Raw genomic sequence first — 22,998 nt, 5'->3', positions numbered from 1 at the left:
TCTTTGTTCAGCCTGAAGTACATCTGAAATTTTTCTGGATGCCCATTTAGCTCCCTTACAAAATTGTGGTATTCACTGCAAATTACTTTCATGTACCCACAGTCGTTTGAGACAGACTCGTGGCAACAGAAACATCACAGGCAATTAAGAGATCATCAGAATCCGATGAAGTGGATGTACTATCGTAGCTTGCCATCGGACGAAGTATACTGTGATCTGTGAACGTGAGGACAGTGGGTTTCCTGTCGTCACGCCACATGCAGCGACATCATCAACCTTCCCTCCACGCTGACTCAGCACAGGGAGAGATCATGTGAAGTGACAGTAGTGCGTTTCCACCTTAAACCTACTGACAGGAGGGTGACTTATTTTATAGCACATTCAAATACCACCAGACTGAGCCATTTAGCCTGGCTGTTTGTTTGGTCATCAGCCCGAAGGCTGGTTGAATCCTCAAATAATTAGATTCAAAATGCTTATTATTTGGCTCAGAAGGCAATGCCAATATAAACTGTGATTTTCATAAACCTCTGGTTAATACAAAGAGATTAAACAGAATTTTGAAATTTATGTACTGGAAGATGTAAAATGTGCCATACTTATGTACCAGTATCCTTAATAGCTCGCCAATTGGCAGAAGCTGATACTGAGCAGGAATGGCAAGATAAAAATCAAACAGGATTTGTATTAAATGAACTAAATTGTCTAGACTCCAAGGAGTAAGGGAATGTCTCAAGATTAATGAATTACATTCAACATTCCATTTCTGTAACCACATAGCAATAAAACAGAGAATTGTAACAAGAAAAGAAGAATTGCCATGATCAACTTTGTTCAGATGTTTATAAAATGTACCATCAGAGGGTGTTGTAGATTTTTCTACGTCCTGGCCAAATTTGAAATTGTGATATAGAGAATGTATGTTCATCACTGACATATAAATAACCAGAAACAAAAACAAAACTTCACTCACAGTGAACAAAGAGTTTGTGTTCACCAAGACCAGGCTAATGAAATTGTGTGCCGACTTCATGGATACATTTTGCCCATGCCACTGATCTGTCAATGAATATTTTAGGAGTGTCATTCTTAATCATAGGTAGACGTGGGGAATTTACTGGTCTAAACTGTATTTAAATGTATTAGAAACTACATTTCTACGAATTTGCAATTTATTAGTCGAATTCCTTTAAAAACTGGGCAGTAACACATAATAAACACAGAAGTCTGTTATACGGTTACTGGTAACAATTACAAGAGAAATTATGCATTTGAAAACGAGTAAATAGCCTACACTACCCACATCAAACTCCGCACAGGGCTGAATGACTGTATGAACCGAAAACTACATTTAATAAAAATCTTCTGATAAATACCAGCAATACTACTTTTAGGGACCATAATTACCCAGCCATAGGCTACATATATCAAAACCTAGTCATGAAAAAATAATATATTTTTGGGAAATTTAATAGTGTAATGAGCAAGTGTTGCTATCTTGGAAGCATCGTCACCAGCGATAACAGAAGTTATGCAGAAGTGAAGAAAAGAATACTCATGCCCAAGAAAGCCTTCTAAAAAAAAAAAAAAAATAAAAAAATAAAAAAAAAAAAAAAATATATATATATATATATGCGAACCAGCAAGTAGGTAGGTATTGAAACAGGGAAGGTATTTGTAAAGAGCTTTATCTGGAGTGTACTTATATATGGATGTGAAAGTTGGACATTCGGAAAAGGCAAAGGTTCGAAGCAGCAGAGATATGGAGAAGAGTGACTGAATAAGTTGGACACTAAGGAAAAGTAATGACCAGATTCTCAAGGAAGTTGGTGAAAAACAAAATGAGATTGAAACACAGAGAAGGCATAAACTTGGCTATCAAAACAACATGCAGTTCTTATACAGAGTTAAAAAGAACGGCTCAAGGCAAAGTCTGTGGTTGCCACGGCCATAAATGAACGAGCAAGCTTACAACATTGAAAGTAGATAAACAAATGACAATGCAAAAAGAAGAGCACTTCAATGTACCTTAGTCAAAAACTGATCAATGTTAGTACATTATATTAATTCAACTTTCTGGTTGATATTCGTTACTTTTACAATCACAGAATTTTGATTTTACAAGTGATACAGTTCTCAGTGTTGATGACAGGCATTCTGTTGTAGGTTCTGATCTCTATGAGTACCGGTAGGTGATTTAGGTTTGTGAGGAGTTATTATTATTATTATTATTATTTTTTTTTAAAGCTGTGTTGGAAATGATAATCAACAAAACAAATATTTAGCAGATTAAGTATTGAGGGAACGGTATGCAGCCCATATACAGGTATAGTAAATGTCTCTAGTGGAACCTTACATGCACAGTTTAAATAAATAAATTAAAATAATAGCCAGAATACAAGTCTTGACTCTCCACTATTTTCAGGTCATGTTATAAGACTTATGATGTCATGGAACAATGTTTCATCATATGGTCAATAACTGAATGATGTAGTGAAGGTTGAAGCCAGGTTCATAAATTTGTTGAATACACAACCTAATGGAATCAAAAGCCACTCCATACAAGGCCACTAAAATCTGAGGTAAATGGAGAAACTTGTCCTAACTTAAAAATTACTGTGTTACACATTTGAAAAACATATGAAGTGAAGAGATTTTACCTTCAATTCAGTTTCAAATAAAATCTTGTAAACATAAATATATGACTCCTACAGGATGCATAGTTAAAGAATATCATCATTTATTTTCATGAATACTAAATAAATATGTACAATTCAGACATATAAATTAAGAACACAGAACACTCTGCATCCTTTGTACATCATAGTTGGAAAACAATTCCTAACTACTAGGGTTAAGGAAAATATTCACGTATATAGTGTTTTAAGTAATGGAAAGGAACAGATCAAGTAATATATAGAAAGATAAGAATATGAATAGGTACACACAATGGGATAAACAAAATGACAGGTCAACATTGAAAGAGGAAGCAATAGAAATGGAGACAAGGGTAATCTCCATCTATTTTAAAATGTGGAGATTGTCCTAGGCTCCTTATCTTTAGCTCCCTCTTCCGATCCTGACACGTCATTGTGTTCATTCTATTGTGTGTATTATCTGTACACAGAGTTTTAATTGGGTATCTAAACTCAGGAAATTTCCTGTACTATAAAATCAAAGTAGACCTAAATATTTGTAAAACCAATATCTGCTTCAACAGTATCTGTATGAGTTGAATTACCTTCAACAAAAGATATGGTTCAAGAGTAACATAATACAATGTTTAACTTGTAACCGCCACACATGGCATGGGGGATCCAAGAGAAATTTATTTCCGATTTCTAGTCTCAGAGACTGGCAACCTGGAGCTAGGCTGCAAGCTCCTCCTGTTCAGTTGGTCTCAAGATGCTGTTGTAGCAGAAAGTTATGCAGAGTGATTGACAAATGTAAGGCACATACACATTAGCTAAAATGTGACTGTTAAAAGAAGAGCGAGTTTTTTTTTAAACCTTTTATTTCATATGAGACTTCAAAGAAAGAGTGACTTGCTTTCCAAGTGGTATTTCTTTTCAAAAAGGTGGTGCTTTATTGGTGTAGCCGTTTTGAAATTTGTCCTATATCTTTAAAAAGAAGTATTTTAAAATAAGATGCGAATGCTCTAGTGGTCAATGGGCATCTGAATATTGTCATCAGATGGAAAAATTGGAATTTTCCCACTTAATGCGAAAATGTACAAAAAATGTCTGCACGCTGCACCAAGTCGACTAATATCATCCGAGAGGCAGACTCAAACAGCGGATGGCAGGACACCAATGCTGACATGAAGCTTTTATATTTGATATCAAACAATGCATTTAATAGAGTAAAATGGAGTTCCAAGATTCAGAAATCAGGACCTGCAGCAGTGGGGACACACTTTCAGATGATGATGATTTCTTTAAAAACAGAAGTGAATGATTTTATTTCCATCATTCTGCCATCAGGGGCACAATCTTCATGTGTGGCAGTTAAGGTATCACACAAGATATGTTCTGTTTCTGGACCCTGGATTCAAATCAAGAGTTGTTAATAAAAAGAGTTTTCTCTATAAAAGACACTACACAACTCTTGGTTCTGATTAATAGAGTTGGTCTTGCAATGTAAACAGGGATGCCAGATTTCCTGATATTTGGATGTTTAATTGTATAACTTCCCACGTTTTAGTTCAAGTTTCCCTATATAGATATAATTCTCTTGCTGTTTTAATTTACTTCTACGCTGTTTTCTATTGCTATTTCATGAAACAGATTATTAGTTTGTTACACAATAATAAAGAAATAACTCTAACATAATCAAAGGAACCAAGTTTTTTCTAACAACTGTTTTATGCTGCATTTGATACAATGACAAAACTGTAGAAGAAAGATGGTTGTATATTTTCTCTTCTCTAAAAGAAGATGCATGAAGAAATTCATTGGCAAGGTGTTAGCTGTCCTTGGTTTTAGTGTAAATGTACAGCATGTTTTTCATTACTAAAATGGTCTGAGTGCAAAAACATGAGCTCTATCATTTTCGCAAAGTCAGAACTTCCAAGCGAGTGTATGAACTCCAAACTGAATTGTGAAGACTTTTATAATGCTATTAAACGTGATCAGACAATACTGAAGCATGCTAGATCTTAGAAACACAAGGACAATAATTGAATTTCCAGCCCTATGCAATTTTATGCAAGTGCCAAATAATTTTTTCTCTTCTAATACTGAACCTTACTTTTTGCAGTTTCTCACAAAACTAAATTAGATATAAAACAAGGAACATACAGACACATTATACAGTATAAGTTACGTATGTTAATTTCCCTATCTTTCGTTCTAAAACATAGGAACTTACCCTACTTTTATCAAAACAAATCTGGCAACCCTAAATGTAGGGTGTGTGTGTGTGTGGGTGATTCTGAAGAATTGTTTTCAAAGAAAAGACAATTTTTTTTCAAAGGCCACCTTTACAAGTCACATGTTAAAAAACAGATGCGTAATGGGCTGAACAGTCTCCATAATTCTGATTATGTTAACAGACTGGGTAAGAGAGACAATTCCTCTGAACAGGGAACTATTCTATACATTTGCCGTATATCTACAACACCCACCAGCAGGTATTTACAAAACCTGGTCAGGAATAAATGACTTGTGAAGCAAGGAACTTAGTTATAAACGACAATTATTATACATAATATGAAAAATATATAAATATATATATCTCTATCAGCATTCTCAGTCAGTACACCACACATAATTCCCAGTACCTTTAATAATATAAGGACATCAACAAATAACAATTAGGTAACATGAAAAAAATTATATGAATAATCTTTTGTTAATATACATATATATATTATAGATGATACAACATGCATTTTCTTTTTTTTTTTTTAATAACACAGATTCATAATGGAGGTGGGGTAAGGTTTAAATTCATCCAATGCAGCAATAAATTTGTACCTTCTCCGTTAAAGTTAAGAAATAAGACTACGTTTCCCGTGTGAGAAAATCTCTCTCCTGGCAACACAGTATGTTAAGGAAAGCACTATATAATATTTAGAGGAGCAAATGCCTGCAATTCATGATGTAGTACAATAGTTTTGTGAAGGGTGAACACAAATATGACAATCACAGAAAAATCCAATGAACAAATTATACCTAACTATTCATAGTATTAATATAATGATGATTATTATTATTAGTAGTAATAGTAGTATTTTGCTTTTTAACTTCCATTATGTGGAAAGGTAGAAGAAAATAAAGAAGAAAAAACTGAGTGAATTCCAACACATCTCTTCAAGAATTCAAAAAGTTTATAAATGCAACTGTTGAAATACGAAGACCTATATATACATCAAAAAGCTTTAAAAAAAAAAAAAGAAACTCAAATGATTCAACATGATATAACTCTATTTCATACATGCATAAAACCTAGTTCCAGCTATAGTTAATTTGTATTGTCAAAATTGAAATAGTAATACAGCTAAGGACACATGATATATCATGAAACTTCATAAAAGTGTGCAAGTTTTTAATTTTTTTAAATTTTTAATATTTCATCTGTTGCATGATTAGCTAAATGTGTTTTAATATTTCTTCTTCTAGCTTTCCACTAATGAAATCGTTACAATGATAATTGATAAGAAGTTAAATGCATGTGCGATTATGTTACTTTACTGGAGCATCCCGTAGTTGTGTTGTTGCCGTGCACGTTTAGCTTCCTCCTCACTTATCTTCTGTTGTATAAGATTTCTAGCTGTGAAAATTGCATTTGGAGAGCCTACTATTGTCACAATACGATTACAAGTCCCAGGTGCAAAAATGCCTTTCTTAGATATCTGAATATTTGCCCCACTCAACTGTTGGATTTTAACCAGAGACTGACCTGCTGGTCCCAGGATAGCCCCAACGATGCTTTCACTAACCTCCATATCTTCCTTCTTCTGTTCACCTTTCAAATCGGAGCCTTTTGCACCAATAAAAGGTGATAATGTAGTCTGTTGAGGACCGGTCCTGAGGCCGAATGCGTTACTATTCATTGAAAGAGAAGATCCTATGCTAGTTGGGCTTGACTGTCGACGGAATGGATCATAGCTACCACCAGTAGAACCACCTCCTTCTCCATAACAGTCGATGCCGCCAGTGCGAGGGCTAGGAGACGAACTGCCAAGGCCAGTACCAATCGCGCCAAACACACCCCCGCTGTTGCCAATCCCGTTGCCAGTTTGAGGAGATGGGGTTGAATCCATGGGACTAATTCCTAAGTAGTTTCCAGCTGATCCTATATTACTAGACGAAGAACTTCCACCAGTAAGACCCAGTCCCATGCCCAGAATGCCATATCGTGCCAAGGTTGTCATGGCTGCTATGATCTCGCTGGCAGCTTGGTCGGAATATCCACTGCCTCTTAGAGTAACAATGATGTGTTCTAGTAACTGAGTTGTCAGTGAAGCACCACCTGATGGTGATCCCAGATTAAGGCTTAAATTCAGACCTCCATTCATTAACATACCTCCAACTGCAGCTATTGGTGAGTTAAGTCCTGCTGAGGAGTTGAAAGAGTTACCCAACTGCTGACTGCCATGGTTAGTAGTAGCATATGGTGACCCAGTAGGATTGTAATTAGCCACGGGGCCAGACACATCAGCATAACTGACATTGAGACAAGCTCCACTCTGGGGATCTTCTGTGATCTTTGCTAAGATCATAAGGCTAGCAGTTTTATTACACTCCATATCACCGATCACAGTAATGCACCTTTCTTGCAGGATCTGGTCTTTTGCTTTCTGAGAGATCTGAACATATGCCCCACTCTCCTCCTTGATCTGCTTAATATAATTTCCTCCCTTGCCAATAATCATTCCTGCAGTGCTGTTAGGAACTAGAATCTTAAGTTGGATCTGTGAACCACCTTGTTTATCATGATCAGCATATGCAAGAACCTGTTTGGCATGCATATCTGGTTTCTCCTTAATTTTTTCCATGATAAAGACAATGACGTCCATAATGGCATCTACACTACCCGTTATGAGGCACACTCTTTCTGAAGTTCCCGGATAAAAGTCATTAGCTTTTGACATTTTTACTCTAGCACCCGAATCCTTCTGCAACTGAGCTATTGTATCACCACCTTTTCCAATAATAGCTCCCGCTGCAACACTAGGCACCAACATTTTGAAGTGATAGGTGCCCTCGGCACCCGCTGCATAATGGGATTTCTTAGTCACACCATTTTCTACTTCACCATCAAGTGGTCTTTTCCTAGAGTCTAATATTTCGGACGATGTACACGTCTCCACTCCTAAATCGGTCGCCATGCTGGACTGCATTGTATTGCACTATGGAACCTTGTTATTTGTATACTTCCAATAAAACAAATGTAAATAGAGGTTACTCAACATTTATACGTAATCGATGCATTCGTGTCATTTAATTTCAATCTAAGGACTATCCATGACATGATAAAAATAACTTACTAGCTGCAGAAAGAAGACTGCAATATTGAACAAACAAGGAATATTACGACACCATTAAAGTTTTCCGTGTTACTACTCGCAGTGTATCCAAACCAAGCCTAAAAAAAATACCAAATTCACTTGCTGTATTTCAATATGCATATCCTATTGACGAAAATTATTTGGCTGGAATGAGTCTCAAACGTTCACGTCATATTCATATAATTTCTTATGTGATTGTTTTGCATTCCTCGAAGACGCAAGTTTTCATTACTATGTATTTTAAGCTACTATAAAGCTAAAATAAAGTATCAAGCAACACATTCTTAAATTTTATATTTAACAAGAAACACATAAATGATAACAGGAAAAACATTGTTATTTTGGATGCGAAATCTAGAAACAGTTCCAGATCTGCTGGATTGGTAACTTTCTTCAACAGTTTACCAATTCCCAAAGAGGCTCTGCAAAAAGAGATGCATTTGTGTACCAGCTGCACTAATCTACAACATATGCAAAAGAGAATTTGATTGAATATATTTAGTCCAATTTCCCCTCTATTTGCATAAAATTTACGATGTGAACAATATATGCATATGCATTTCTATACTAAACGTAAGCTTCTGCAGTGGAGTTACATCTGAGAAGGAAAGTGTAATATCTTTCGTTATTCCAGCAGTGATGCAAAGGAGCGCGCAAGTGAATTTGGTGTGAAGGGGGTCTCTTTCAAATTCTGCGTAAAATTCGTATTACTGCTAATGGCTTTGCACGAGCTAAACTTTTTGCACCACTATCAAAACCTCTTATTTTGCGAAGGAGAAGCAGATTTATTTAAGGCGGCCAGTATCCGTAGAAAATGTTTGGTGCAATTGTTTAAAGCATCCGTCGTCTTGTAAGTTTCAAGAGCGATTGTGTATTTTTTATATTTTAACATACAATACAGTTTTATTTTAGGAAATAATACGACCTTTAATTTGCATCTTTCATTAATCGTATGCGTTATTGGTATCGCTGATCTTTATTTGTCCTCTGAACTTCATTTAAGCAATATGTTGGGTTATGATTTTTGGAGGCATCCGATGAGGCATAGTGGTATCTGAGACTTTTCTTTCATATAGAAGTAAAACGTACCTACGTTAAAAATTTGGTAAAACTCTCGAACTATGGATGCTACTGGCAACACATCTTGACCAATGGTGATACTTAAATGTATTGACATACACACACCCACACCTAACGAAGCCCATTTTAGTTGCCTCTTACAACAGGTAGGGAATACCGTGGGTGTATGCTACTGTCTTCCACCCACAGGGGTTACTGGATGGGTAGAATAAATACCTCTCTGTGTAGAGGTACATCCCATGCCTTGGTAAGGAATATTGCAATGTATTCAAAACATTTGCAGGTACAAAAAAACCCAACACAATTCAACCTTGAAAATTAACTTAATAATATTGTTTTAAGTGAATGATGAATATATTAACAAAAAAGCACACATAAACACTTGCTCAAAGTCTAACTTTCTGTGGATATAAACAGACCAGTACACACATACACAACTAAATCAAACCAAATCCCATGGCGCAACAGCCCTGAAGGGTCTTAGCCTATTTAATGTCAAAAACTTCATTTTTAGTCCGTATTGAATCCAGATTCACATTAAGGAGTGAGGGTAATTGAATAGGTGGAAACAATTACCCTCGCTCCTTAATGTGGGTCTTAGCCTACCAAGCGACCACTGTTCAGCTCGAAGGCCTGCAGATTACGAGGTGTGTGTGGTCAGCACAATGAATCCTCACAGCCATTATTCTTCGCTCTCTAGACTGGGGCCACCATCTCATTGTCAGATAGCTCCTCAATTGTATTCACGTAGGCTGAGTAGACCTCGAATCGGCCCTCAGATCCAGGTAAAAATGCCTGGCCTGGCCGGGAATCGAATCCGAGGCCTCCAGATAAGAGGCAGGCACGCTACCCTTACATCGCGAGGCTGGCACATACCTTGTGTTGGCATTTCACATAAATTGACTGTTGTAGTTCTGATTAATGGATTACCCAGCATTCATCTCAACATTGAATTGGCACCCACCATCGAAGAGTCAGACTCAATATGCCTTAACCTTACTAATTATACGTGCACTTTCATTACATTTCACGTTAAGCTATTATGACTTTCAGCATTTATTTTACAAATCTGGCAGTTGCCAGCAGGATACAGGAGAGAGTACCCGCATGATGCCACAGAAGATGACTACCACAGCAGTAGTCAAAACGTCTGGAAGGAATGAGAGAAGTAGACCACGGCATAATAGCCCAGAAGATTTTTATTAAATTGACACCGGCTGTGAAAGCCTTCATGTTTTGAAGTCTCCATCTGTTAGTTGACCCTGCAATTTATGGATAAGAGTCCAAAGGCCTGGATATTACGAAGTGATGTGGGGTCAGCACAACGAATCCTCTCGGCCATTATTCTTGGCTTTCTAGACCAAGGTCGCAGTCTAACCATCAGGAAACTCCTGAATTGTTTTCAAATAGGCTGAGAAAATTTCGAACTAGCTCTCATTTCCAGGTAAGAATTCCTGACCTGGCCAGGAATCGAACTCTCGGCTGTTGGGTGGCTTCTTCTTGTTGTATCCTTCTCACCTGAGAGTCTACTGGAACCATTACTTCCATGCCATTGATGCTTTCACGGCCTGTACTTATAGACATGATACTGTATAGTATCATTATTTCCTTGTTCTCTGCGCATTTCTAATCATCTTTGTCATTGTCCATCAGTTCTTACTTCAAAGCCCATCTGTGGCCATGATTGTTAAGGTATCAGGTCTACATGGTCTGATACTGTAGTTAGCCGGTTTGAGTCTCGTTGGTGGAAAGAAAATTCACCATCAGAATGTTGGCAGGATAGGATAGTTGGTTGGTATAAAATTTATAATCGCTAGCTTGCATGCTAAACGCCTGCATTCAATTCCAATCCTCTCCGCAGCATTCATATGCAGTGAGAGTACATGATGTGGGTCGCTGTTGATGGTGATGGTCCGCCAAATGGGTACGTTAAGCCTTGAGCAGACCTCTTAGTGTTATCTCACAGGAGTAGGCTATGTGCCAACACCAGGATTCACCCTTTCCTTACCTCATTGCTGTATCATTGCGCACCCAGATGAGTAGGTCGGTCGTAGGCATCAAGTAAAAGTAAAGAGACTTGCTCCAGGCGAGCCGAATGTGACCTTGGGCACTCCCGGCACTGAAAACCGTCATCATCATCGTCATTTCTTCGCTCCAGCAAGCTGGGTGTGGTTGTGTATGAGCCTCCTCCAGTTTGTCCTGTCCATCCACAGATGTTTTTCATATACGCAACTCCAGTTTACATATCTAATTTCAAGGTCCTTGAAAATCTGCTTCTCCCAGACATCATCAGGTCTTCCTCTTGGTCAAATATGCTTGAGGAGTCCTATCCATCCTGTTCATGTGATCATACCATTGCAATATCTTCACTTCTAGGGTCTCCAGCAAGCTTCTTTTGAATCCAAGCTGCTGTCGGATTTCAACATTCCTTGTTTTGTACATTTTTGTTTTTTGTAGACAAGAACAGAGGAACTTCATTTCTGATGCCTGAAGATCCAGTGAGTGTTGCTGCTTCCAGACCATATGTCAATATAGCTACCAGATATATTTTGTACTCTGATCTTGGAAACTAAAGGAAATATTTCATCCTAAAGTATTTGACATACAGTGCGACAGAATGTGGAAGCTTTCTGTATTCTGTTCAGTGCACTGTTATGGCCATGTAGTGTCGCTTCTTATAATTATCAGTCCATAAGATGGTAGAATGAGAACAACCTCGTGAAAAACTGGGGTAGTATTTGCATCCTAATTTTATCAGCAACAACTATGAGGCTGTTACGGGTTTGGACACAATATCTTCAATGTTTATATTTCCAAATGTTGCTCCGATATCACTCCCTGCTGCAATTGAGAGGCTGGTTTGAAGAAGGGCGTAACTTGCATTACAGCATTTATTCCTAAAATGCCTCTATATATGTGCTCTGGTGGTGTCTTCACCAACTGCTGAAAACTGTTTTTCACCCCCCCCCCCCCATTAGATGGCAGTAGAGAGGTATTATGAGTTGCACCTGTCTTCCAGCTACCGGGCGAGTTGGCCATGCGGTTAGGGGTACGCAGCTGTGAGCTTGCATCCGGGAGCCGGGAGACAGTGGGTTTGAACCCCACTATCGGCAGCCCTGAAGATGGTTTTCTGTGGTTTCCCATTTTCACACCAGGGAATGGGGCTGTACCTTAATTAAGGCCACAGCCACTTCCTTGCCAGGCCTAGCCCTTCCCTATCCCACCATCACCATAAGACATATCTGTGTCCGTGCGACGTAAAGCAACTAGCAAAACTATGTCTTCCAGCTCGCGGCCATCTTGGGCAAGATGGACAAAGTCAATCAAAATAGCAGGAGTGTCATCGCAGGCGTGTTCTGATCTTGAACCCGATGAAAGTCAATACAACTGTTCTATGCAGATGCAAATATCACAGCTTCAGCAAAGCACAGTAAAATAGGTAGTTCTGATTTCATTGTGTTTAAATACACACTATTGCTAACCACGAAATAACTATTTCTACCAATGGTATGAAAAGGGTGTATAAAATCTGCAATTACGTGAAAGATGATGAAAAATGTTGGTTTCATAAGATTTAAGGAAGCAGAAACCCATAGTATGGAACCCACAGACTATTCAGAAGATATTGATGCGTAACTGCTGACCTAGGCAGGTTTAACCAAGTATATCTGCCAGAAATATTCATGTTAATATGATAATATTGAAACTACTTCGGAATATTTAATCTTTATGTTAAATTGTTGTAAGTTTCTAGTAAACATGTATATATTTTGTAGAAAATGATTTTAATATTGATCAGTATTATACAGCGATCATATATTTGTACTTTTTTGTAGGAAATATCATAAATACAGACAATTTGCAGCATTACATTCATGTTGGGGTGTTTTTTCAACACTGTTCTGTGCAAGAAGGGCGTAATTAAAAAAATTTGAAAGCCCTGGTTTCATGGAATATTGAAACTTTATCCATAAAACTCACTTTGGTCATAAGAGGAAGTGTATCTGTAATGGTTAGTCCACACCAAAGTTAATAAATAATGTTAACGAAACAAAGTTAATAAACATTGTTAATCAAAGCATTTAATGTTAAGAACTTCATCTTTGGTCCGTATTGCTGAAAAAAGTTAACAAGTTGAGAAATGTTTTGATTAACAGACAATAAAGTAGAGTGCAATAGATCCACCTTTTCAATACAAAATATGCTGCTAATTTAAAATTACAATATTTTATTTGGTACCGGTTTCAACGCCTCAGACGTCATCATCAGCCAAAATTGGGCAGGTAAATAAAGATATATACAATGTTAAAATACAATCTATAGACTGTAATGGTTGTATTTTAACATGGTATATATCTTTGTTTACCCCACGGACATGAGGGAAATAAAATACTTCTCGCGGACCAAACACACTACCCCCTGCGGGTGGGGGACGCACATGTAGAATACACCCGTGGTATCCCCTGCCTGTAGTAAGAGTCGACTAAAAGGGGCCCAAGGGGCTCTCAACTTGGGAGTGTGGATTGGCGACCACGGGACCCTTAGCTGAATCTTGGCATTGCTTCCACTTACTTGTGCCAGGCTCCTCACTTTCGTCTATCCTATCTGACCTCCCTCGGTCAACTCTTGTTCTTTTCTGACCCCGACGGTATTATAGCATTCGAGGCTTAGAGAGTCTTTCATTTTCATGCCCTTCGTGGCCCTTGCCTTTCTTCGTCCGTTACTTCATTTTTTGAAGTGATGGATCCCTTCTTTCTTCTTTTTTCTCTCTCTTTACCCCCTGTGGGTGGGGGACGCAGACGAATAATACACCCACAGTATCCCCTGCCTGTCGTGAGAGGCAACTAAAAGGGGCGACCAAGGGATGATTAAATTAGAACCATGAAACTACTTTTGATTCGTACCATCATGTGGGGAACACCATGGGTTGCCTGTACTTGCGAGTAGTACCACTAAATTAGGTACGAAATAGGTTTGTGATTAGGAGCAGTAAAGAGGCTGGCCTGGGGGTTTCCAGTACCCGTGCGTTGTACCCATGTTAGCAACACCGCGGGTCTGGGCGTTGCCTGTGAGTTGTACCGCTATATGAGCGGCACTATGGGTCTGTGTTGCCTGTGATTAGTACCCACTATGTGAGGAACACCACGGGATAGTGTGGTTAGTACACCTAGGTGAGGAACCTCATCGGTTTGCGTTGGCTATGAGTGGTGCCATTGTGTGAGAAACACCATAGGTCTGCGTTCCCTGTACGAAGTGCAATACTTCGATTCTCTAACCTTTCCCAGCTTCCAAATATATTCAACAGATGGCAGAGCATTCTTTAATAACTTACATGCTGCTAAGAGGAAAAGTCTACGTACAAACAGACCCCATCTTGTGTGGAACACCGTGAGTCTTCACTACTTTTGAATAGTACTCCAACATGACAAATACCATGGTTCTACTTTACTTGCAACATGTACCATTCTGTGGGGCCTTAGACATGGATTTTGCACCCCTTTAGAAATCAAGCATCATTGTGCTTTATAAGTGGTCCCTTGGTCAGTAATACTATTATTTACGATCTTTTTTGAGTCTGATCCACTGTTTTTTTTTTTTGTTGGGTTCATGTCCATCCATCCATCCATTCATTCTTCATGACATGACGTATTTTATTTTGGTCAGTGGATAAATTTGAACTTTTTGTTATTTTATTTCACACCATTAGGAGCCGATGACCTCGATGTTAGGCCCCTTTAAACAACAGGCATCATCATCATCATCATCTTTGTTTACCATTGATAATTTAACCATTAGGGTCTATAGATTATATTTTAACATTGTGTAAATCTTTGTTTACCTGCCCACTTTGGACTGATGATGTCTGAGATGTTGAAACTGGTACCAAATAAAGTAATGTTGTAATTTTAAATGAGCAGCATATTTTGCATTGAAAAGGTGGATCTATTGCACTCTACTTTATTGTCTGTTAATCAAAACATTTCTCAACTTGTTAACTTTTTTCAGCAAACTTCTTCAACATTATGTCCACACCACAAGAGCTCTTTGTGAGGTTACAATGGATACTGTCAGGAGGAAGAAAACACTTACAGCTGCATCTTTGATTATTTTAGTGTGTACAATTAGACTAAAGCGCAGACGCGAAGTGTGGCAAAGAAAAATATTGGAAAGACGAGTAGAATTAAGTTCGGAGAGAATACCTACTTATGTCAGAACTTTTAATTCATGATGCAGCAAGCTTTCAAAATTTTCTTGAGAATGCCCCCACATGACTTTCAGTTCTTGTTGACAGTAATTGGGCCTGAAATTCCAAGTAATGATACAGGATATTGGAAAGCTGGCTCCACTAATGACAGGCTATTTTTTTTTTTTTTGTAATTGGTATAACTTTAAGGTTCCTATTAACTGATGCCTCACAACATTTCACTTATATACCTATTTGTCTAGAGTGTCAAAACAAGCAATTTCAGTTATTGTGTCTGAGGTGTTTGAAACTTTATACAACACTATCAAGAAATTGGTAAAGGTATAACATAAAGAAAATCTTCATTTAACCTAGTTAGGATGGTTATTCAGCAAGGAGTGAAGTTGGAAATGAAACTACATTAGCACAGCTAAAAGAATATCATACAGAATTAAAGGCTTTATATATTAGAACTTTCGCTTGCGATTTGATAGTCAATGTTTAGCAGGAATAAGAAATCATCGTATTCCACACTACGAATTTGTGTGCTTTAATTGCATCCTTGTGCATGTGCGAACTGAAATGTTAACGAAAACATGAAAAATGAATGAAAAGTGTCATTCATAAAAAAAAACGACGGATGGTACGAGGAGGAAAAGGAGAAATGAGGATCTCTACAAGTATTCCGAAAAGATCATGGACACAATGCGAAAACGAAGACTGAAATTATACGGACATCTCGTCAGAATGAATGACAACCGCCTGACTAAAAGAATATTTAAATATGTAATTGGATTGAGGAGAACAACGAAATGGGTGGAGGAGGTTAAGAAGGACGCAGAAGAAATTAAAATAACACCAGAATTGATCCTCAACAGAAAGAAGTTCAGAACTTGAGTAGATAACCACAAATTTTATGAAGAGCAGCGGAAGAACAGGCCCAAATTTGTAATGTCTGAGGAGCGGAGAAAAATAAGGAGTAAACGAATGAAGTTCTGGGAAGAGAAAAGAAGAAGACTGGCCAGAAAACATTAAGTTTCACGCGGTCCACAGTTAGCCAAATTCGGAAGCAAGAAGGAGAAGAAGAAGAAGAAAAGATAAAGAAATTTTGTTTATCAATATGCTCGAAAAGTTAATGAAAATGCTATTTTGTTTATTAACATCCAAAAATGTTCATGAACATTATACTGTATAGGCTTTTGGGCTGATGCCGTGTCAAGAAAATAAGGTGAACATTGTGTATTAACAGTGTTTATTAACAAAGTTAATGAAAACATCTTGGTGTGGATGCATCTTGACACATGCATGCAGTAACTGATTCCATTAACTGATAAAAGGTACAAACGCATGGCCAGCTTGCTGGATATTACACTTTCCAATTGGGTCCCATTTGCTCCCCATTTCTGAACAAACACTTTTTCAGTTATTTCATTCTACAATAATGCCGGTTCTTTTAGCCATTGTATGACTGTTCGTACCAAGCAAGCAAGTACCAGTGTCCCTCTGTCACCACTCACCACATAGCTCGTGAGTGATGGACTGAGCTATGTCAGGCCCTTGCATACATCCATGCTTAGTACTCTGCTGGGCTGAGTGGCTCAGACGGTTGAGGCACAGGCTTTCTGACACCAACTTGTCAGGTTCGATCCTGGTTCAGTCTGGTGGTATTTGAAGGTGCTCAGATACAGCAGCCTCCTGTCAGTAGATTTACTGGCAAGTAAAAGAACTCCTGTGGGAAAAAATTCTGGCACCTCAGCATCTCTGAAAACAATCAAAGTAGTTAGTGGGACCTAAAAACAATAATTAAGGTCAAAGGATTTTTCCCTCACTGTCCAATACTTATTTTATTTTTATAGCTAGTGTCAGTTTAAATTCTAGCTAAACATTACAAGAACATGTTTCATTCCATTTTGGAACGTCTTCAGCTTTAAAAAAAATGTATATTAAGTACAAATATTGGCACATATAAAATAATGAGAATAATGTGATTGTAGTGGGAGATCTGAATTTACCAGATGTCAATTGGGAAGGAAATGAAAACGACAGGAGGCATGACCAACAGATGGTAAATAAGTTAATATGGGAAGGACAGCTGATTCAGAAAGTGATGGAACCAACTAGAGTGGAAAATATCCTGGATGTGGTGCTGGTAAAACCAGATGAGCTCTATAGAGAAACCGAAGTAATAGATGTAATAGAAGTATTAGTTTTTGTCGTAGTTAAAAATAAATGTGATAGAAAGGAAGGTCTTAAAAGTAGGACTATTAGGCAGTACCATATGGCTGATAAAGCAGGCATGAGGCAGTTCCTAAAAAGTAACTATGACCGGTGGCTAACGGTAAATAAAAATGTAAACAGACTCTGGGATGGGTTTAAAGCTATTGTTGAGGAATGTGAAAACAGGTTTGTACCTTTAAAGGTGGTAAGGAATGGTAAGGACTCACCTTATTATAATAGAGAAATAAAGAGATTAAGAAGAAGCTGCAGATTGTAAAGAAATAGAGTTAGAAATGGCTGTGGAAGTAAGGAGAAATTGAAGGAACTTACTAGGAAATTGAATCTAGCAAAGAAGGCAGCTAAGGATAACATGATGGCAAGCATAATTGGCAGTCATACAAATTTTAGTGAAAAATGGAAGGGTATGTATAGGTATTTTAAGGCAGAAACAGGTTCCAAGAAGGACATTCCAGGAATCATTAATGAACAAGGGGAGTGTGTATGTGAGGATCTTCAAAAGGCAGAAGTATTCAGTCAGCAGTATGTAAAGATTGATGGTTACAAGGATAAAGTCCAGATAGAGGAGGAGCCTGAGGCTAAAGAAGTATTAAAATTTACATATGATAACAATGACATTTACAATATGATACAAAAGTTGAAAACTAGAAAAGCGGCTAGAATTGATAAGATTTCTGGGGATATATTAAAGACAATGGGTTGGGCTATAGTACCATATCTGAAGTACTTATTTGATTATTGTTTGGTCGGAGGAGCTATACCAAATGAATGGAGAGTTGCTATAGTAGCCCGTGTGTATAAAGGAAAGGGTGATAGGCATAAAGCTGAAAATTACAGGCCAGTAAGTTTGACGTGCGTTGCATGTAAGCTTTGGGAAGGCATTCTTTCTGATTATATTAGACATGTTTGCAAAATTAATAACTGGTTCGTTAGAACCTCTTACCCTTTAAAGACTAATTCCGCAACAAACTATTTTATCAGTATGAGCAATGAAGTGTTCAGGGTTTTAATTCTCTATGGAAGAGCATTTTAACTTTGTTATCACATTATTTTATATATGCTAATATTTGTACTTAATATATGTTTTTTTAAAGCTGAAGATGTTCCAAAATGGAATGAAACATGTTCTTGTAATGTTTAGCTAGAATTTAAGCTGACGCATGTTTGTATACGCTTAAAAACTGGCTATAAAAATAAGTATCGGATGGTGGGAAAAATCCTTTGACTTTAGTTGTTAAAGCCAATAGGGTCAAAAAATGAGTTTTACAAGTTGTAAAGACAATAACATTATTATTATCTTCCAGTACTTGGCCGGCAGGGGGGCACGCAGGCAAAGATAAACCAAGCAAACTTAGAGGAATTTTTCATGACGCTGTTGAATATTCATTTCTTCTCGGTTCCCAACAAGTTGGTTTCTGATTCCCAGCTTCATCAGGAGGGCGGGCATCAACACACTCTGATACCGGACGAGTTGGCCGTGCGGTTAGGGTGCACAGCTGTGTTCAAACTCCACTGTCGGAGCCCTGATGTTGGCTTTCCGTAGTTTCCCATTTTCACACCGCGCAAATGCTAGGGCTGTACGTTAATTAAGGTCACGGCCGCTTCCTTCCCGCACTTAGCCCTTTTCTGTCCCATCATCGCCATAAGACCTATCTGTGTTGGTAAAGACTCTGACAGATCTTCAGTCTTGATCTGGGAAGTGTAGGATAAGAAGAAAGCAGGATAAAGGCAGGAAGAGTTATGAGACAAAAAGATAAAGGTGAACGCAAGTGATAAGAAATGAGGAATACAGAACAAACAGAGGAAGAAAGGATCCCAACAGGTCAATATGAATCCTAGCCTAGTGTTTCCAAGTTAAAAAGAAATTGATGTAGAACAGGGATTGGTGAGGGGCCCATTGATTTGAGGATGTGGAGATTGCTCTTGTCCTTTTGTGTTTTCATATTTGTCTTTATCTCCTCTTTCTATTTCTCCCTCTTCCCACACTGACAAGTTGTTGTGGTTATTCTGTTACGTGCTCCTTCCTATGTTCTTATATAATTTCTATATATGACTTGATTTGTCTCTTGTTTGTTCCTTTCCATTACTTTTTGATAAATAATTAAACTCATTTTCTTGTCTAGCTGCATACCAGATTTTTTCAATCTGTTTGCTTGATAATTGTTTCTAGATCAAGTAATGAAACTACGTGTTCTCTGCTTGAGGAGAAAATTGGAGCTTATGCAGAAATCGTTGACAACAAAGATGAGGTTAATAACTATGCAGATCCTATCCAGGCTCTGATTTCACATTGTCCAAATGGTGAGTATCTGCTGTTATTTGCAGTCCTTTAACATAAGACTGTTATTATTGTCATATTATACATCCAAGACTTTGAAATCAGTAACACCGAGCAAGTGGCCGTGCGGTTAGGGTCACACAGCCATGAGCTTGCATTCGGGAGAAAGTCGGTTCGCAACCCACTGTTGGCAGCACTGGTCAGATGATTTTCCGTGGTTTCCCATTTTCACACCAGGTAAATACTGGGGCTGTACCTTAATTAAGGACATGGCTGCTTCCTTCCCACTCCTAGCCCTTTCCTATCTCATCGTTGTCATAAGACCTAGTGTGTTGGTACGATGTAAAGCAAATAATAATAATAGTAGAGATCAGTAATGACTATTATATTGTTTTTCTTCGTGCTGCATGTTTAACGTTGCACTAACTGTTGTAGGTTTTCAACAATGATTGGATAAGATATGAGAGGATGTGGGTAAAAGTTAGGTTAGGTGAATTATAGAAATTGTACCTCCTTTACATGTTTTATTCACCCATCGTCACGTATAGCCTGGAAACTACCCCGTTAAGGAGACAAGACAACTCAAAACTCCAAGCTGCAGAAATGAAGTTTCTACGCACTATGATACAGAAGACCCAGGAAGGACAAGATCAGGAAAGAGGAAGTCTGAGTAGAGGTGGGAATAGGAGACTCCCTACTACAAAGGATCCAGAAGACAAGACTGAAGTGGTCTGGTCATGCAATAAGGATGAGTTCAAGCACAACTACAAGAAGGGGAATATGAAGGAGAAGTAAAAGGAAAACTACCAATGGGCAGACCTAGAGAAAAATGGATTGATCTAGTAAAGAAGGATGTTGAGGAGAGAGGACAAGATTGGGAGAAGATCATGAGATAACAGTGGGAGGGGGCTCGAACACAACACCTGGGCAGCTGGAGACTCGATGATGATGATGATGATGATGATGATGATGATGATGATGATGATGATTACATGTAGGAGAGATAAGTGTTCATTGCCAATGCTGGTGTTCCACCAGCCTTGAGTCCGGCTCCATGGCTTAATGGTTAGCGTGCTGGCCTTCGGCCTAGGGGGTCCTGGGTTCGATTCCCAGTCAGGTCGGGGATTTTAACCTTCATTAGTTAATTCCAACGGCTTGGGGGCTGGGTGTGTTTGTCCTCTTCAGCATTAGAATTCATCACAGGTAGGGCCTCATCCTCACAGACGTGCAAGTCACCTATAGAGAGTCAGCTCGAAAGACCTATACCAGGCCTCTTCGTAGGCCGCACGCCATTTTTACCAACCTAGAAATATATTTACTTTTATAGGAAAGTATCAGAAATCATGCAACAGTTTCCATACCACTGTTATTGGTTAAAACTTTATTAAATATAAAAATTGATTAAATATTACATTGCTTTCAGAATTCAACATAGGTAGTTGTTAGGTTATCTGTTTTGATAATTCATAGGTTGGTACCAATAAAGCTCAAAGAGGTGATGTATAAGATGTACTACTGCCCAATACTGACGTATGCAGTGGAAACCTGGTCACTGACAAAAAGACACGAGAATGAAATCCAGGTTTGTGAAATGACATTTTTAAGAAGTATGATAGGAAAGTCAAGAAAGGACAGAGCAAGAAATGAGGACATCAGGAAGGAAATTGGAGTGGAAAAGCGTTACAGCAGAATGGGGAGGGATAAACTTGGATGGTTTGGACATGGAAGAGGGAGGGATCCCGAAGCAGGTGATGGAGACCCAAATAGCAGGGAGGGCAAAAGGGACTAAAAAAAAGACTAAGGTGGTTGGAAACAGTTGAGAATAGTATAATTAGAAGATTGAAACATAGTTACGGAGACACGATGGTGGTCGGATAGAGGAAGATGGAAAGGCGCCAAAGACATCCCAACGTGGTGGGAACCAGATGAGGGGAATGGACTATGATGATGATTAAATAATTTTTACAATTATTATTATTATTATTATTATTATTATTATTATTATTATTATTATTATTATTATTATTATTATTATTATTATTATTATTATTATTATTATTAAGCTGGATTGGATGTGGCGGAAGTAATGGAGCAGGAAAAGTGGAAGGAGAGAAAGGAGTGGAGAAGGCTTGTTAACCACACCTGGGTGACTGGAGTGGGACGATGATGATGATGATGATGATGATGATGATTATAATACAGTTTGCTTTACATCGCACCAACACAGATAGGTCTTATGATGATGATGCTGATGATGAAGGAATAAGAAAGGGCTAGGACGGGGCCTCCCTTTTTTCCTGGCGTGAAAATGGAAAACCATATTCAGGGCTGCCGACAGTGTGGTTTGAACCCACTATCTTCTGAATGCAAGCTCACAGGTACGGGTTGCTGACTACGTAGCCGACTTGCTCGATATTATTATTATTATTATTATTATTATTATCGTCTTATGAGCAGTGTGCCACACTGGGGCATAATGATTGTGTATGTTTAATATGGCTGATGATGACCCCAAGTAGGGTTGAAACTAGTCCCATGTAATGTAAATAACATTGTAAATACAACTTAGTATTGAACAGGTGGAAAACTCTCCCGTGCATTATTTATATGTTATCTCAGTTCAGTACGGACCAACACATGAAGTTCATAACCCTTAATGATGAAAAGGCCTAGCGTTCCTTAACCAGTATATTCATCTTCATTTGCAGCCTCTTCCTTTGAAGTATTTGGTACTTGTTTTTCCTTATCATGTGATCAAAGTATTCCAGTCCTTTCTTTTTGATGGCGTGCATGATCTATAGTTCTTTCGGTAGCCCTTTTAGTGATTCCCAAGAGATATAATAATGTCATTGGCTTTTTGTCGCACTAACTACTTTTTTAAGAAGGTTTTCGGAATTTCCTAAGTTCTGAATGTTATCTTGCCGTTATTTGCATGCATGCACATGCGCGTTTCCCATTTTCACGCCAGGCAAATGCTGGGGCTGTACCTTAGTTATGGCCACGGTCACTTCCTTTCCACTCCTAGCCCTTTCGTATCCCATCGTCGCCATAAGACCTCTCTGTGTCGGTGTGACGTAAAGCAGCTAAAAAGACAAAAACAAAGAGAGAGAGCTGGAGATTCTGCTATTTTTGTATTAACCGGGAGTGTTGGCCATGCGGTTAGAGGTGCGCAGCTGTGAGCTTGCATTCGAGAGATAGTGGGTTCGG

General features: G+C 38.3%; 3 protein-coding genes across 3 annotated transcripts in view; 1 reads left to right on the top strand and 2 right to left on the bottom strand.

The window, feature by feature from the left end:
• The window catches only part of LOC136882309 (copine-8), a 90,772-nt gene extending 82,729 nt beyond the window's left edge, over nt 1-8,043 (bottom strand). Inside the window, exon 1 of the mRNA XM_067154883.2 lies at nt 7,994-8,043. The gene's annotated coding sequence lies outside the window, so the exon portion shown is untranslated. The remainder of the gene's footprint in view (nt 1-7,993) is intronic.
• ps (RNA-binding protein Nova-1-like protein passilla) lies at nt 2,719-8,036 on the bottom strand. The gene has a single exon (XM_067154882.2). It carries the CDS (start codon nt 7,844-7,846, stop codon nt 6,191-6,193), a length of 1,656 nt encoding a protein of 551 aa, XP_067010983.1. The 5' UTR covers nt 7,847-8,036; the 3' UTR covers nt 2,719-6,190.
• Nucleotides 8,044-14,355: 6,312 nt separating the features above from the next.
• LOC136881934 (fidgetin-like protein 1) overlaps nt 14,356-22,998 on the top strand; it is a 53,728-nt gene continuing 45,085 nt past the window's right edge. Inside the window, exons 1-2 of the mRNA XM_067154391.2 lie at nt 14,356-14,482; nt 19,684-19,814. Coding sequence (XP_067010492.2) covers nt 14,400-14,482; nt 19,684-19,814 — 214 coding nt within the window. The 5' untranslated portion in view covers nt 14,356-14,399. The remainder of the gene's footprint in view (nt 14,483-19,683; nt 19,815-22,998) is intronic.

This window comes from Anabrus simplex, chromosome 10 (assembly GCF_040414725.1).
Source record: "Anabrus simplex isolate iqAnaSimp1 chromosome 10, ASM4041472v1, whole genome shotgun sequence".
Lineage (NCBI taxonomy): Eukaryota > Metazoa > Arthropoda > Insecta > Orthoptera > Tettigoniidae > Anabrus > Anabrus simplex.
This window is presented reverse-complemented; position numbering and strand designations above follow the sequence as displayed.

Coding starts and splice junctions, on each gene's coding strand:
- ps (XM_067154882.2), bottom strand. CDS start 7,846: ATGCAGTCCAGCATGGCGACCGATTTAGGAGTGGAGACGTGTACATCG.